The 16,498-nt window shown below is 48.0% G+C and overlaps 3 protein-coding genes across 5 annotated transcripts; 1 reads left to right on the top strand and 2 right to left on the bottom strand.

Moving 5' to 3' along the window:
- Positions 1-266: 266 nt before the first annotated feature.
- LOC109776231 (protein FAR1-RELATED SEQUENCE 5-like) lies at positions 267-3,155 on the bottom strand. Its single transcript, XM_073511455.1, has 4 exons — positions 3,012-3,155; positions 2,872-2,937; positions 368-2,496; positions 267-291 (listed from the first exon to the last, which is right to left on the bottom strand). The coding sequence occupies exons 1-4, from the start codon at positions 3,153-3,155 to the stop codon at positions 267-269; spliced, it is 2,364 nt and encodes a 787-aa protein (XP_073367556.1).
- A 572-nt stretch (positions 3,156-3,727) lies between these two features.
- On the top strand, positions 3,728-4,810 carry LOC109776230 (protein NEGATIVE REGULATOR OF RESISTANCE). The gene has a single exon (XM_020334887.3). It carries the CDS (start codon positions 4,083-4,085, stop codon positions 4,455-4,457), a length of 375 nt encoding a protein of 124 aa, XP_020190476.1. The 5' UTR covers positions 3,728-4,082; the 3' UTR covers positions 4,458-4,810.
- Positions 4,811-7,601: 2,791 nt separating this feature from the next.
- On the bottom strand, positions 7,602-16,272 carry LOC109776232 (metal tolerance protein 7). 3 transcript variants are annotated; one of them, XM_020334892.4, is made up of 5 exons: positions 15,985-16,272; positions 9,084-9,202; positions 8,726-8,971; positions 8,335-8,646; positions 7,602-8,210 (listed from the first exon to the last, which is right to left on the bottom strand). In XM_020334892.4, exons 1-5 carry the CDS (start codon positions 16,100-16,102, stop codon positions 7,866-7,868), a joined length of 1,140 nt encoding a protein of 379 aa, XP_020190481.1. In that variant the 5' UTR covers positions 16,103-16,272; the 3' UTR covers positions 7,602-7,865. The 3 variants fall into 3 exon arrangements, with proteins under 3 accessions (XP_020190481.1, XP_020190479.1, XP_020190478.1); XM_020334890.4 differs by lacking the exon at positions 15,985-16,272 and adding an exon at positions 12,822-13,095; XM_020334889.4 differs by lacking the exon at positions 15,985-16,272 and adding an exon at positions 11,878-12,170.
- Between the last annotated feature and the right edge of the window lie 226 nt (positions 16,273-16,498).

The following is a 16,498-nucleotide window of genomic DNA, read 5'->3' as shown; positions in this document are numbered from 1 at the left end:
GGGTCTGCCGGAGGGCAGGTCTGAAATGTACAATATTCTTTCTACCTCCCGCCCCGGTCATAACACAGTAAAGGATTTTTTTGATTTTTGTTTAGAGGGAAAAATCTTACTTTATTTAAACAAAGACTGGGATCTCGTCTGCTAATACATTAAGGATACAATCAGGGGGCGAAAGCCTCCAAACCAAAGAAACACAATCGCCTACAGCTACCTTAGCCAAAGTATGAGCCGGCCGATTAACACAGTAAATAATTGAAGCAAGTGTTCTACTCTTGTTCCTTCTCCACTTTTCTGCACATGATAAAAGACAAGCTAAGTTAATGAATGATACAAAATTTAATAATCCACAATGCATACAAACACTTACTTCTGATTTAGTTTGCATTTCTTGCTACGTCTAGTGTGTCCTACCAATTTGCAAGCGCCGCACCGAGTTTTTAACTCATCAAAAGAGAGTGGTCTACCATTTTTCGAGACAGGGCGGCTCTCATCTACCTTTGTTGCACCTTTGCTTGACACTTTCATAGGATCTTTAACCTCAATCATGTTGCCTTTACCATCGTCCACATATTCAACTGCACACTTACTGATGTCATTTGTTTGCTTCAACAAATTTTCCTGTAGCAGATCATACTCATGACTCTTAGCTATCACAGCCTTCAGACTCTCCTGTAACTGATCCCACAAAGCAGGGTGTTTGCATGCCGCATGCATAGCTTCAGACGCTAACACACTGACCTGGCTATATTTCATTCTTTCCCCGGCCCCAGTCCAACCAAATCCCAACAGATCGCTTGTGCGCCTCGCGGGCAGTCCCAACCTTGCTTCTTTCGTGAACCGAACAAGAACTAAACACTTTGGTATTTCAGATATGTTCAAGTGCTTCAGTATATGGAATATGTGCTTCCAAGGTAGACCCTTTCGAATCATTCTTCTGCAGCTGCACCTTATAGTTTCTGCGGAATTTACTGGTGTATACTCCACCCAAAACCGGCGCTTCCGGTTATTCTTCCAGGCCACGATGTACTGCTGTGATCCGTCTCCCAGCTTAATTTCTACAATCTCCATGCCGTCAATTTTTCTAAGATCATCTTGCAACATATAGAAGTTTGCTGGAGTGAAGACGTGAGAAGCAGCTATCTCAAGTTCCCTCGAGCTAGTAACTGGCACCGGTAAACTCTGTGAGGCCGTGCAGTCATCTCGCGCCTCGTTTTCACGGATACGCACAACGGCGTTCTCATAGTGCAAAATCATATCCACCGGGGTCATTTCACCGTCTAGGTGGAGGTGAAGGCATGAGTTCAGGCTTTCACTCCGCTGGTTGCTTTTCATGCCAAGCCAAAACCCCTCTGTTAGATAAGCCGCAACCCACAGTCTCCTCTTCTTATACATCCGCCTCAACCATGTTACATCCGACTGCCATCTTTTGGAAAATGCGTGCCATCTCTCCTCAAACGTGGCCGTGGACGTGCTGTAGTACAGAAGAGTTCGGAACTCCTTTAAGGACTTGTGACTGAGGTGAATCTTCATATTTTTCTCTATGTGCCACGTACATATACGGTGCCACACGTCTGGCAAGACTTCGCGAATTGCCTTGATCATCGCAGCGTCGGCGTCTGTGATAACACTCTTAGGCATCTTTTGACACATGGACCTCAAAAAAGTCTGCAGAAGCCACACGTATGTCTCCTCGGTCTCGTCCGAAACTATGGCACAACCAAAAACAGTGGTCTTCCGGTGATTGTTAAGACCAACAAAAGGTATGAATGGCATACCATAGCGGTTCATCTTGTACGTGCTGTCAAATACAAGCACGTCGCCGAAGTCCTCATAGTCATGACGAGACTGGGAGTCGCACCAGAACATCCTATTCAAATGTCCTTCCTTATCTAGCTTGTACTCGAAAATGAAGCTAGGATCCCTCTGTTTCCTACTGGCCATGATGCCTATGGCTGTGGCAGCATCACCTTTTGAAAGCAGCTTCCTCTTCTCCTTGGCGCAAAGGTTGTATATTTCACGCCTGGTAAAACCAACACCGCCGTACCATACATGTTTGCTGATGAAGCAATCCATCATGTCGTGAATTCTAATCTCTGCAGCTCCCATGGACATTATCTCATGCTTCTGGTACTCTTTGATTTTTCTGTGGGACCAAAGAAAAGGTACCTCGTCCGGTCCTGCCAACATATGGCTATGCTTGTCCTCAAAACTTTCAACATACCAAACCCCACGCTTTTGGTCAAGCTTGACGGTCAGGTGCGCTTCGCAAAAGCAGCGTGTCTCGGCTCTGAGCCTACGGCTGTGTCCTTCCTCGGTTAGCAACTTGTTGTCACGTTTCCCTTGTCTCGAACAAACAAACCGCCTATAACGCATATGACGTGACTCCATTTTGCTATACCTGACCTTATTCTTTCTAATGCTGAAACCATTATCTCTAGCATAGCTGTTGTAGAAATTATACGCAGCATCGTGAGACGTAAAGGTCATTTCCATTATCTGCATCAACATATCCCTCTTATCATCTGCACTAGCAGTATCTTGGACATTCTTTGCCCCATCATCTTGTGTCACCAACACAATCAAACCACAGCCATGAAAACAGTTTTCTATGGTTTAACATTACTTACTTCCATAGAATATTGATTACACACATACCTCACTCATGATGACCGACGACTCGGACTCCCTAGAATTAGGTGCATCTAATGATTCGTCGTTAAGGCATGTCTCTCGCGTCGGATTCACCGTAATAGTCGTACGCATTATGACATTCGGAAATGAACTAAAAAATACAACACAAATACATACTTATCATATAATATTTCAGAAGAAATTCAGTTTGCATGCCAACAAAAAATTTCACTTACGTACCTGACTAATGTAATCTTCATTCGAGAGCTTCGAGTTGTTTTCCTGATCATCATCAAGCTCATCGATCTATAAATTTTCAACACAAAGATTTAATGTTGTCGGATGCCACCAAAAAATTACAACATGACAATGCCACTCACATTAAGATCGTCCCATTCGTTCCCATTCTCTGACCGATCTTCACGATCTGAATTTTCATCATCTGACCAATCTTCTATCCAGTCTTTCATCAGTTCTCCAAACTCCATGTCTACCATGATATCAGTTAACTCCTCGTCCGCCATTTCCTACAACCAATAATATGTATCATCACATGTGCAAACATTATCAATGATGAAATATACAACACATAGCATACGATCACGGATGTTATGTAAACAACCGCAACCGAGGAACTGCACGATCACTTCCAATCGCGAGGAACTGCACGATCTCAAAACCTAGCTAGATCAGTGATTACCTCTGCCGCCGGATACCTAGGTTAGCCGCCACATCAAATAACGATACTGGTGGTGCGCACAGGCGACGGCAACCGACGCTACGTGAACCCAGATCACGAGGAGCAGCACTACCGGAACAAGATCCACGATCGCATGCGCCGCCGGGTAGCTAGGTTACCCGCCCCGCTAGGTTAACCACTACCACTGGCGCGGCGGCAGTTCGTTCGATGTTGCCGCGAGCGAGACTAGAGGGGGGACGCGGGATGCGGTACCTATGCGCGCTCGTTGGAGATTCACGGCGTTGTCGCGCCCGCTGTCCGACGAGATCGCCGGCGACGAGATAGCCGCCGCTGGAGATCTACTACGTGACTTATGGAGCTGCGTCAATGCGCGCGAGATTGATGGAGTTGCTCGTGTGTTGGATTCGGCAGGTCTTACGTGGACGTGGGGTCGTGTGATGTTTTTTTTCAGACCAGGGTACTGTACGTATACGGTCTGGATTATACAGGGCTAGACAGGGGTTGAATCTGGGCTGCGGCGGGCCAGGAAAAAAACAAACTCGCGGGGACAAAAATACCCCTCTGAAATTAGGCTAGGGGGAGCACCTGAGCAGGGGTCCAGTAGGTTTCGTGGCTTCTTTTCTTCCCAGGCACTCGCTCGTCCAGACTCCAGAGTCCAGAGGCAAACTCACCCACCCCTCACGCTACGCACCAAGGAGAGGCAAGCAAAACTGTAACGACTGCCCACCCCGCGCGCTGGTGAGTGGTGACCATGGACGCGCCGAGCGGCACGGCCAAGCGCAAGCGCTCGTCCGCCGAAGCCCCGGCCCCCGTCGGCGTCGATGACGTGTCCGACACCGAGGTCGAGGAGTTCTACGCCATCCTCCGCCGCATGCGGGACGCCTCCCGCCGGCTCGTCTCGGGCGGGGTCGCCGCCGCCAGGGCCCGCGCCCCGGCCCCGCGCACGCCGGCCTGGTGCCCCAGCTTCTCCTGGGAGGACTTCGCGCCGCCCGCCCCACCACCGCCGCCTCCATCGCAGCAGCCCGCCGACGAGCGCGTCGCCGAGAACGCCTCGCCGCCGCGGCGACCCGTCCCCCGCGGCCTCGACCTCAACGCCGAGCCGGAGCCAGAGGTCACCCCCTCGTAGAGGCGCGAGGACGACGATCCCTGGGACGGGCGGACGGACGGACGTGGGCGAGCTGGCCGTGGACGATACTCTCCTCTCCTCTGTACCACCCACCGCCCGCCGGCCGGCCGGTGCCTTTTTAGCAAACTGATCATCTTCATCTGTTAATTTACCTTACCAGTGGCAATTCGGTATGTTTAAACGAACATTACTATACTGCGTAGTACTGTTTCTTTCTTGGCCGCGTACGTTTGTATGCGATGCCTCTCGCTGTCATGCTTGTGTGAACAAGGGAGACCTGTAACAAGAGTCCATTGAGACTGCTGTACTCTACCAATTAACATTGCTTCATTAGTAGTGTCTGCTTAACTTCCAAGGTTTCCGAACTTACAACTTTGACCACAGCTCTGCTGCTGCCAAGTCCCCGTTTGGAACAAAGTGAGGACATAGGATTTTGGAGGATATGATTCATGTAGAGAATTTTCCTTAAAAAAATGTAGAGAAATTTTCTTCCCCTCAAAAAAAATGTAGAGAATTTTCCATGTGTGCAATTTGGAACAAAGAAATTGCTATCCTACATTATTTTGAATTTCCTATGTAATTGGCTATTCCATAGAATTTTGGAGCAAACCAAACATAAGGTCCTACTAACAGGAGAACAATATATATGGACAAAAACACAAGATTAACACCGCGTAGCCTAAAAACGTACCTCTCTAATCGCCACACAGAAGACCCGATCCTATTCCGCGCCTTAAGTGCCGGTTAAAGCCACCCCCCACCCCCCACCCCCGCCGCCCCTATGCTCTGGGACGGCACATTTACTCTTCGTGTGTGACATGATTCGAACTCAACACCACCCGGTTTTAGTACAAACGCATAAACCAAGTTGGACACTTAACCTGTTTTGCCTAGATTAGGTTTTTTCTCTTTTTGAAATGCAACACTAAAAAACCACAACTGTTTCCCTACTTGGGTTTCTTTTTTTTTTTTGTTTACCCGGTTTTTCTTTTGATTTTTTCCTTTTCTTTTTTTTTAAATTTGTGAGCTTTTCTAATTTGTGATTTTTTTCAAATCCATGTTTTTTTTGAATCCATCTACTATTTTTCAAATCCATGAATATTTTCCAAATGCACAGACTCTTTTCAACTTTTACATATTTTTTTCCAAAATATGCGCACTTTTCTCCCAATTTTTGAATTTTATTTCAAAATCATTGAATTGTTTTAAACCCATGAAGTTTTATTTCAAAAACACCATGAACATTTTCAACTTCATAAACTTTTTGAAAACAAATATCGTGAACTTTTTCGAATTCGTAAACATTTTGTAAAAATCCTGAATTGTTTTCCAAGACCCATGATTTTTTATTTTGAAAACTTTTGTTAAATCCTGATTTTTATTTTATATCATTTTTTGGATTTTTTTTAAAAGTTAATATGGATCGGTCAACTCTAACCGAGGGAAACCAGGAACGGTTCCTGGACGAGCAACCAATTCAGCAAGTAATTGGGTCGGCCCAGAATACAGAAACGTGGGCACCGTTTCTCCTAGCCGACGCTTAAGGGGTTGACTAAGAGGAAGCGCCGACTAGGAGGTCTCGCACAGAAGGTCGTCGTTGAGTTTGTTGTGAATATTTTTCTCATAGCAAGAAGAGATAGGATCTTTAAGGTTGGAGGAGGAGAATATTTTTCAAATTCATGATTTTTCTAGAAAAAAATCTTTCAAATTCGTGAACTTTTCTATATTGCTTTTTTCTAATTAATGAAATTTTTAAAATTCATATTTTTTTTCAAATTCCTGAACATTTTCAAATCAATGAAGTTTTTAGAAATTTCCAAAAAAATTCAAATACATGTTTTTAAATTTCGTGTAGAATTTTCAAATCTGCAAAAGGTTTTTTATTCGCAAAAAACAATCCAATTCACACACTGTTTAAAGTTCAAAAAATTTCAATGTATAATTAGTTTATTAAAAAACAAAAGATGTTTTTTCCCTGAACCAATATTTTTTCATGTGGCTAGCAAGCTATAGGTTACCGAGCTACAAACGACCAGGTGACTAGGTGCTAATGGGCCGAAGCACGCTAGTGTGCGAATTGGCACCTTAAGCACTAGGGAGGATGTCTCGAGCAGACGTCCGATGGCGGTCCATGTAAGAGCATAAGAAGACAACGATAACTAAGTGCATGTAAATGGACTCCTACTCTTCCCAATTTGTGTGGACAGCCCGAACGCTGCCTGTACCCAAAAACTGAACCCAACTGGTCCTCTCAAATCTTGCAAAATGTCCGGGTTATCCAACAGACGCCTTTTGCGCCAGTTTGCCAATTGACGCTCGTGCATAATGTTGGTTGGGCTGGCCCATTAAGAAGGCCCTCTCGCTTCACTCGATCATACGGCTCGCGGGTAGGCTCGGTCGTCGTTAGCTCAGGCGTCCGCCCATCGGCTGTTTTTGCCCTTTGACCACTCGCAGTTTGATCCCCATTGACCGTTGAATTTTCAAAATTTTGAAAATAGAAAAAGTTCAGGAATTTGAAAAACAGATCATGAATACAAATAAGTTCATGAATTTGTAAACAAATAGTTCAATAATTTGACAACAATTCATGAATACAAATATTGTTTGTGAATTAAAAAATCATGAATAAAATAATGTTCGTGAATAAAAAATGTTGGAATTTGAAATAATGTTCGCTTGTTCAGAAAAGTTCCCAAATAGAAGAAGGTCGTGATTTGAAAAGAAGCAAATAGGTAGAAAGTTTCATGAATTTGGAGAAACAATCATGAGTTTACGAATTTAAAAAAGATTGTGCATCTAAAAAACATGAAAACGGAAAGGAAAAACAGACAAAAACCGAGCAAAACCAGAAAAGTCAAAAACCCAAAAACACATAAAATAAAAAAACCGGTTGGGAAGTTTCTAGAAGCTTAAAAGGCTTTTTTTTTTGCGGGGTACAAGCTTGAAAGGCTTGTGAAGAGCATTACGGCACCGAGCCCAGCTCATTCAGGCCGGCCCGGCGGACCCTGTTTCTCGTATCCCTGTCATATTCCTACAAATTATTTTACTTTGATTACCACGAGATAAACAATCTTGAGAATTCAAAGAGAGATCACATGTTGTCTTTCTATTTAGTCGAGAGAAGAGAAAGCATGCAAGGAGAGATACCCGATAACAAAAGAGTACATTTTGAGCAATACCTATACTCGGCTTGGGAGTGATGATAAATTAAGACGCGACATGACCTTTAAGGTCACGGCTGTCGTACAACTGCCTACCAGAACTGCTTACCGTACCGGGAGATTCAAGTGAAAGGCATGGCAAAAAACAGGGCATGCACACACATACGTTCTCCATACTCGTCCGGGCCACCTTGGGAGATCACATACAATGATACAATACATATTTGAGGAGAAGAGCATGATGAGATCAGACGTCGGCCTTGTGCTCTGGGCGGTGCGTGAACTCGAAGTCGACGTGGACGAAGGCGCGCTCCACCTCGGGCAGCTGCTCCAGCTTCTCCTGCAGCGCCTCCCCGATGTCGTGCGCCTGGCTGAGCGGCATGTCGCCGGGGAGCACCACGTCCACCTCCACGAAGTAGTGCGTCCCGAAGGTGTATGCCCTCACCGTGTCGATGTGCCGGATCTCCTCGTGGTGGTTCCAGATGAGGTAGGTGAGCTTGGTCAGGTACTCGGCCGGCGCCGACCTCCCGATGAGCGTGCCCACGTTCTCCAGCACCGTCCGCGCCCACGTCGTGATCGTGTACAGCGCGATCTGCATGCATGCGATGCCGTCGACCGATCATCACCAACCCCAGTTCATTCATACATTTCTAATTTCATTTCCATTGTAGGAATAGTAAATATGTGGTAGCAAGTAGTAGATCATAAGTACTTACCAGTATGGCTCCGACGGGGTCCATCCACCACTTGAACTTGACGGCGAGGAGGGCGCTGACGAGGCCGACGGAGTTGGTGATGACGTCGAAGAAGTGGTCCTGCGCGTAGGCCCGGACGATCTCGTTCTTGAAGGTCCGGCAGTAGAGCATGAGGAAGAACTTGACGACGGCCACGGACGACATGCTGCCCACCATCCACATCTCCTTCCAGGTGTCGAACGTGGTGTGCTCCTGCGTCACCAGCTCCCGCCCCGACTCGATCAGCACCTGGAACCCCAGGCACCCCATCACCGACGCAAAAACCACGATGCCCTGCAAATGATCGGTAGGTAACTCTAGCCGTCAGTCATCAACATTCGAAATGCAAAACTTGGTCACAATTTATGCATACCACTGGCTGCATGCGCCTCTTGCCGATCGGGTAGCTATACTTGTTGGGCTTCTTCATGGCGTGCGCCGTGAACCAGAGGATGAACCCTGAGAGCAGATCCAGCAGCGAGTCCAGCGTCGACGCGATCACCGCCATCGACCGGGTCTCGACGGAGGCGACGACTTTCCCGACGAACAGGACCAGGTTGATGATGTTCGACAGGTTGATTGCCAGCTTTTCGCCCTTGGCCAATTGCCGCAGCTCTTCCTGGTTAAGAGAACAGTGAGGACGCGTAGAAACTACTATCAGTTTTGAGTAGATAGGTAGGTACGTATACTAGGGAAGGCTGTTACGCATGTAAATTCTGGATTTGTACTACCTCGGTAGGAGCACTGTTCTGGTCCAAGCAGCCGAGCTCATTCATGCTCTCCATCTCGCTGAAATCCTTCAGGAGACTCTCCTGCTTCTCGTAGTACTTTGCGATTTTCCTTTGTTTCCCTGAAATGGATAACACTTTTATCAGGAGGGACATTGAAAAGGCTCAGTTCACTTTGATTGCAGCTTGATCAAATGGTAAAGATGGTTTTCGGTTCCGCGGGTGCAACTGAATTCAGTGCTACGTACTTCCTCCGTCCGAAAATACTTGTCGGAGAAATGCATAAAAATGGATGTATCCAGAACTAAAATATATCTAGATACATCCATTTCTCCGACAAGTATTTTCGGACGGAGGGAGTACTAGTTATTCTCTACGATTCAAGTGACAATAGGGACGGTAAGACATGTGCAGGCTCCCACATGCTTAGGGATCCAAATCGCAGATAATAGTGAAGGTTGGGGGTAGTTTCCTGGCAAATCCTATTCTACGCTCTATGCGAATAATAGAACCAGTAACGCGCGGTCACATAAATACACGAATAATTTCTTAAAATATGATTATTATTTTTATAAATACGTGAACATTTTTGAAACATGGGAACAATTTTTCGGCAATTATAGATTCAGTAATATACAAATGTTTCCATTATTATTATTTTTTGACAAAACTGTCAACTTTATTAAATAAATATATATATTTTTATCAGTAAAGAAAAGATAATGGGTTGTACAGTAACTGGCCCATATTTTTGACAAAGAGTGAATTTTATTGACTCATAATGAAGCATCAAGGGGACACAAACACAACGAGTACACATCCGGCCTCTGTATAACTAGGATGCATACAACCAACACCAATACATGCAAAAAAATACACCGGCAAAGAGCAAAGTCATAAAAGACCAAAGCTATGCTTATGCAAGGAAAAAAACCCGAGGTGATCAAAACAGTTTTTGACAAACTACAGTAGCGACCATATCCGCACCAAATATCTCTTGACGGCACAAGACATCATGAAAGGTTCTTCAAAAGCAACTGGCCCATATAAAAGGAGCGGAATTTTTCTTGATTTTTCGAGAAACACAAGAATGGAAAGGAAATATGAAGGTGCCGGAACGAAAACAGAAACAAAAACAGATCTTTTTACGTGGAAACAAAAACAGAAATGGAGCGGATTATTTCTAGTGAAACAACATTCTTTTTCTATAAATACGGAACTTTCTGCTATTTCATGACTCATGTGGCCCAGACCACTCAATAAAACCTATGTTGTGGCCCTTAAAAAGTTAATCACCTTCTACGTTTCACAATACCAAACATGCCAGACCAAACACCGCAGGCACCTCCACGTGGTGTCGCTGGTCTAGGAGATCATCAAAAAAATATAAATTGAAATAGTTTGTTGGCTTGCTTGTGCTTTTCTCGGTTATCCAAGAGGTCTTTTAGTTCCTGCGAACATCCAATTTTGTATCTGATTTAGCTCACACCAATTTCGGGTACTAATATCTGAGTTTGTATCTGTTTCCAGGTTTTTTGTACTCATTTCTACTTTTGGAAAAGAAAAATATGAGAACATATATGGCAGCGCTCAGTTTTGTCCGTTTCCGCTCTGTTTTCATCCATATAATTTGGCTGTTATTCTGGGGTGAAATGAGAGAATAGGAGTACTCGTGGTTTCCATCCCATGACAAATTGTCCTAGGGTCAACACTCTTGCTAGAGACAACACTCTTCCTCTAGCTTTCCCCTTCCCTCCGGTCCACCAACTCTTGGTCTTCCCTCCATTGCTTGTTTCCTCATATCCAGTTAATAATGCAATGTGTTGCTTGATTTTGGTCCATCATCATCTTAAAAGGGATGTGTTATTCTAGTGTCGAGTCATTTGCACTGACAATTTCTTGCTAATGGTGACTCTACCACTCACATAGTAGTGGAACGGAGTTAGACCCAACTGACAAATTAAACAATGTTACTCACCTAATAATGTGATGATAGATCAGGACTGTCGTGGAAACATTAGAAAACAAGCTGGTGCCGTCACGGTTTTCGCACATTTTTACTTTTGGGATGTTGCATCGAACTTGCCTGCCTACATTTGCCGCTCCTATTTCGTTTTCGTTCTTGAAACGGACAATGGGCAATGCATGGGCAGGTATGGAAAGAAGGGAATAAGATGCGCTCCAACAGCTGTAAGAACTCTTACTAATCTGGAAATGCTGCCTAAATGAACATTGCTCTAATGACCTGGGTTGTAAAGAAAAACACGCACGCACACTCAAGGACGATCTCTTGTTCCACTTCCCGATCAAAGTAATAAGAATAAGATCATCAAATATGTAAGATCTCCTACAAAGTTGTACTAAAGCTGCGACACTTACTGTGGACCGGAGGGATCACTAATCTGCAAATAATCTTAAAATCTGCACCTCTAACTCTGTAAGGTGTTCAGTCTCTTCTTCGTTGTGCTGTGAGGCTGTGACAAGCAAACTCTGTAAAAGCAGGCGTCCATTTGAGTGGGCATGTGTTGCTTCTTGTGCCAGCGAGCTACTCCCTGACCAAGAGGCCGTTGTAGGATCTCGCGACCCGCCCGTGGGAAAAGCATCGGTGCCAGTAGAAAAATGAAGGAAATCGATCGAGTGCATGGTGCGTGCAAAGTTATCGGGGATCATATCAGGCAGTAGAGATGCTGGATCGTAGTCCGTCACACATGACGGCGAACTCACGAACCAGAGCACGCACGCAGCTACCGAGCGAGCTACCAAGAAGAGCAAGGCGAGAGGGGAGCGGGAGACGCACCGTGGGACGGGCAAGCGGCGCCCAAGAGCCTGGAGAAGAAGGGCGGACGCCGGTGCAGCCGCTCCGGCACGCGCATGGCGTCGCTGCTGCCCATGCGCAGCCTCCACGACGCCGCCGCCGCCGGCTCCCCCTCCTCGCGTCCGACCGCCGTCGCCATGCTCCCCCTGGCGCGCAGACAGATTCGTGGAGATCACGGGACTGACTGGCTGGCTGACTATCTTTCGTGCCTGTTGTTACTAGTTGCACGTACTAGCGTCCCCTACTTAAGTGCGGAGCCGTGGATCTGCGCCGACTAGCTTCTTGGTGTCTCGGTCGCTTCGTGTCGTGTCGTGCTAGTACTTGCTGCCGGCTGGCCGTGGACGGTGACAACAAAAGCGGTAAGAGGCATCCTACATTCCTACTCCTGTCACGCGCTGGGCTAGCTAAACATGGCGACACGGCCATACCACCAACACCTTTCGCGTAAGCAAAAGCAAATGCATCGAATCCATCTTCTCCGGGTACTCGTAATTAAAGAGACTTTGGGCGTACGTACGTTCTGGTGTCGATCAAGCCGGCGACGGACGCCAAGTTGACGACTATGTTACGTGGTTTAACCTTGTACTCCCTCTGTAAACTAATATAATAGCGTTTAAATCATTAAAATAGTGATCTAAACGCGTTTATATTAGTTTACGGAGGGAGTATATGTAGGGTCGCAATATGGGGGCTAGCTGGTAAACAGAATCTTGACGACTCTGGTGAAAGTGATGGAATATCTCCCCGACTTTGCGACGGCTCCATCGGTCGAGCATATATATATGGTGGTGCAAAGGTGTCAGCGACAGACAGTGGCAACGTAAACATATAGAGGGCACAAAAGGAGATGAAGCAAAGTCGCTACAGCAGCCAAGAAGAAGAAGAAGAAGAAGAAGAAGAAGAAGAGGGATACGAACGGCGCGCACCGTGTAGGGAAGGGCAGGCGGAGCCGAGGAGCCTGGAGAAGAAAGGTGGCCGCCGGTCCGGGGCGCGCGGGGCGTCGCTGCTGCCCATGCGCAGCCTCCACGACGCCGCCACCGCCGGCTCCCCCTCCTCGCACCCGCCCGCGGTCGACATGCTCTGCTAGCTCCGCGCGCGTCTCCGATCGTTCGAGACAGACAGGTTCGTCGAGTGGAGAGATCACGGGGACGGAAACCTTTCGCGGCCGTTTGTTTGCTGCCTGCTTGCCCGCGTGGTCTTGTGGAGCCGGCCACACGCAAACGTCCCGCACTTAAGGGCCCAGCCGTGGATCCAAGCCGACCACCTCGGTCGCTTTCCAAGCCCGCGTCGGGCGGTCGGGTCGTGTCGAATCGTGCTCGCAGTACGTAGTAATAGCACCGCTTTCCAGCCCAACGCCGCGCAGAAACGGAAAAGAGGCCTACTCCGGTGACGCGCTAGCCAGACCTGACGACACGGCCACACCGGCTTTCGGGCAAGCAAAGCAGATCTATCGAATCGGTCCCGGGTTAAAGAGGCTTTCGACAGCTCCGCGTACGTACGTGGTCGACGGCGACACGTACCGCGGTCAGGTCGACGACGATGACGATGCCAAGTTGCCGACTGCGGCGAGGGTCTCAACCACTTCGGTCTCTTTTCCCTCATGGCTACTGCTGGCTGCCGTGACGGCTGGGCGAGGCGACGGCGCCAAGACAGACAGACCCGTGGTTGCCGGGCACACGCAACGTAACGGGGTGGGTGCACCGTGGCCCACGAGTCATGCCGCTCTCCAACCCAAATCCGACGAAAAGAAAGGTGCACGCTCCTGGCACGCGGCGGACCTGGCACGGCGACGCGGCTGCGTGCCCTTTTTTGGCAAGCGAAGCAATCTCGCGATCTTCGATGTGGTGCAAAAGGCCACCTCCGTGCACGTACGTACGTGGCAGACGGTGACGGCTACCGTACTTGGATAGATCAGGGTCGACGATGGCAAGTTGTCAACTGCGGCGCCCGGCGAGGCGAGCGCGACGCGAGTCCGCGAAAGGCAATGGAAGCAAAGCAATCTATGTGTATGTAATCTGGTAGTGGTAGCTTTGATCGATGAGGTCGACGATGCCAAGTTGCCGTCCACCGGCGAGGCGAGCGGCAGTCCGCGATGCGCGCGCGGGTTGTGCCGTGACGGCACGCCAAGCAATGACGCCAGGATCCGTGGTCGGCGGTTACAGGTAACGGGGCACCCCATGCGGGCCCACGAGCCTTGCCGTTCTATAGACTTTCAAAGGAAAACGTTTGGGTATGACAGGCCGACCGGCCGAAGCTGTCTCGCGACCGTCGCTCGATCCCAGTCGATCTGGCGGTCCTGTTTTCTGCCACGTCGGCCTTCTTCCCCGCACACGCCCTTATCCCTTCTTCAACCCCGCGGGGGAATGTATCCGGTGCACCCGCACTTGTGGTGCTACCGGTGCACCGGATGCCATAGAATATTTAAAAAAAATTCTAGCATGTCAACACAACATCAATGTATGATGTCACAAAATTTCATATAAAAATTCAAAATACTTTTTGAAACACAAAAATGACAACTTTGGCATCAGGGTGATAATGGGTCAAATCTAGAGCCCAAATTATGCTATGCACTATTCAGTGTTAAATTTTGTGATAACCTACATTGATGTTGTGTGAGTGTGCTAAATTTTTTTTCAGAATTTTTGAAAACATTTTAAAGGCACAATAATTGTTCGGTGCGCCGGTAGCACCACAAACCTGCACCTAGCAGTGCCCTTCACGAAAAGGGATTTCCGGACAGACCTGGCTGGACGGCCCAGTGGCAGCATGCATCGCCACGTACGGCAATGTGTATTTTGAATTAGTAGGCCCGTTCGAGTTCTCAGAAAAGAAAAACTCAACAGCGATGCAGAAGAAGCCTGTAGCAACAGACAAGTGTAATGGTGCTGCGCGAACTATACATGACAGTAACGCCATTGACAATGCACCCGAACGTCACGGGCAGAACTTTGACGCCATGGTTGGAGACGCATGGCGTCCAGTTGTGACTTGTGAGCAAGCGACTCTACATGCACCACACGTACGTGGACGGGGCGGCGTGAAGCCGTGAACGGTCGGGCGGCCGCGCGCTCGATCGATGGGTTGCTTTCCATCAGGCTAGGCATTCAGGATTTCTTAAAGTTTTATTAGCCACACACGCATATCCGTCCCTGTGATCATCAAGCAATTAAGCGCGGGAAAAGGGTTCCACGGACCACAACCCTTGTTCATGTCATTTAGCAAGAAAAAAAAACCATCGTAGGATGGCTCACTCTCGTACAACACGACAGTGCATCATCAAGAAAAAAAATGCAGTTTAATTATTTAGAGCAGGCTCCGGCATGCATGCATGCATGGCGTCCAGTTGTGAGCAAGTGACTGTGCATGCGCCACACGTAGACGGCATGACAGGTCGGACAGCCGCTCGATGGGTTGCTTTCCATCGGGTCACGCGTTCAGGATATAGATATTGTATATCCTCCTTGTGATCATCAAGCAATTAATTAGAGTAGGCAGGGAAAAAGAGTTCATTCCACGGGCCACAAGATATTCCCCTTGTTCATGTCATTTATAAATAAATAAAAAGAAAAGAAAAAACTCTCGTACAACACGACAAGAACCTGAATTCATCAGTTGAAACGGCTTGAGGAGAACAAGGAAAATAATATTTTACAGCTGCTTTTGGAGGGCTGTTTCATTATTTTATAGGTCTACCTACGTGACAATGATTGCAGGTTTGGAACCGGCCGGAACCCAAGGACGAGCAGGGCGTCCGGCCGGCGGTGGCGATCCACGGTTGGTGGGACGAAATGGCGGCAGCGGCAGCATCGTCAGGCAGCACTAGCAGTTAGTAAGAGATGGCACTACAACTCAACTCTTGTTACTTTGTTCCAAAAAGAAGCGAGCGGATTAACGTGAAGACTGAGACGGCAATCAAGAGGAAATGGCAACGGAACAGCAGGCAGCAGCGCACAACAAATCAATCTGTATTTTTGTAAGCAAACGGCGCACACATGAATCATGCGCGGAATGGTAACACAACGGATCGATTGGTGGAGCAAACGCATGAATCATACGCTGCAACGGAAGGCGCTGCGGGGCACATACCGTGGCCACGCATGAAGACGCGGCTGGCGAAGGGCGGCCGGTCCTTGACCCGCTCCGGCATCCGGAACTGCAAGTCGCTCACGTTGAGCCGCCACGCCGCCGCCGCCTCCTTCCCCATGCCTGCCTGCCAGGCGCCCGACCAAAGCACACCGGGGTCGACGGAGGGAGATGGACTGATCTTGCTTCTGTCTAGCGGTGTGCAGCGCAATGCATGAGACCGTGCAATGCAACCGCACACGACTCGCAGGAGAGGATGATGGTGGGGGGATTTTCTGATTGCGTTGGTTATGACTTATGAGTTATGTGAGAGCCCACGAAGGCCACAAGGAGCCAGGGCAGGGACGGGGAGAGAGAGGCAGAGGAGAAAGTGCGGAGCGGTTGCATCGTGATGACCCGAGTGTGACGAGCGTGAGCCTGATGTTGGTTCGGCTCTTGCACCTGTCGTCTGCCTCCCTCCGTGGATGGACGACCGTGATCGGATGGCGCGCCGTTGGGCCGGTGCACGGAAGCCGGG

The sequence above is a fragment of the Aegilops tauschii genome, chromosome 3, assembly GCF_002575655.3.
Source record: "Aegilops tauschii subsp. strangulata cultivar AL8/78 chromosome 3, Aet v6.0, whole genome shotgun sequence".
NCBI classification, from domain to species: domain Eukaryota; kingdom Viridiplantae; phylum Streptophyta; class Magnoliopsida; order Poales; family Poaceae; genus Aegilops; species Aegilops tauschii.
This window is presented reverse-complemented; position numbering and strand designations above follow the sequence as displayed.

Bases quoted from the DNA above. Each gene is read 5' to 3' on its own strand.
- LOC109776231 (XM_073511455.1), bottom strand. From the start codon at position 3,155: ATGGCGGACGAGGAGTTAACTGATATCATGGTAGACATGGAGTTTGGA. The intron at 2,497-2,871 runs GTACGTAAGTGA...ATGTTGATGCAG, and splicing joins ATGAAGATTACATTAGTCAG to ATAATGGAAATGACCTTTAC. The intron at 292-367 runs GTAAGTGTTTGT...TATCATGTGCAG, and splicing joins AAATGCAAACTAAATCAGAA to AAAAGTGGAGAAGGAACAAG.
- LOC109776230 (XM_020334887.3), top strand. From the start codon at position 4,083: ATGGACGCGCCGAGCGGCACGGCCAAGCGCAAGCGCTCGTCCGCCGAA.
- LOC109776232 (XM_020334889.4), bottom strand. From the start codon at position 12,034: ATGGCGACGGCGGTCGGACGCGAGGAGGGGGAGCCGGCGGCGGCGGCG. The intron at 9,203-11,877 runs GTGCGTCTCCCG...TATCCATTTCAG, and splicing joins CGCCGCTTGCCCGTCCCACG to GGAAACAAAGGAAAATCGCA. The intron at 8,211-8,334 runs GTAAGTACTTAT...GCATGCATGCAG, and splicing joins ACCCCGTCGGAGCCATACTG to ATCGCGCTGTACACGATCAC.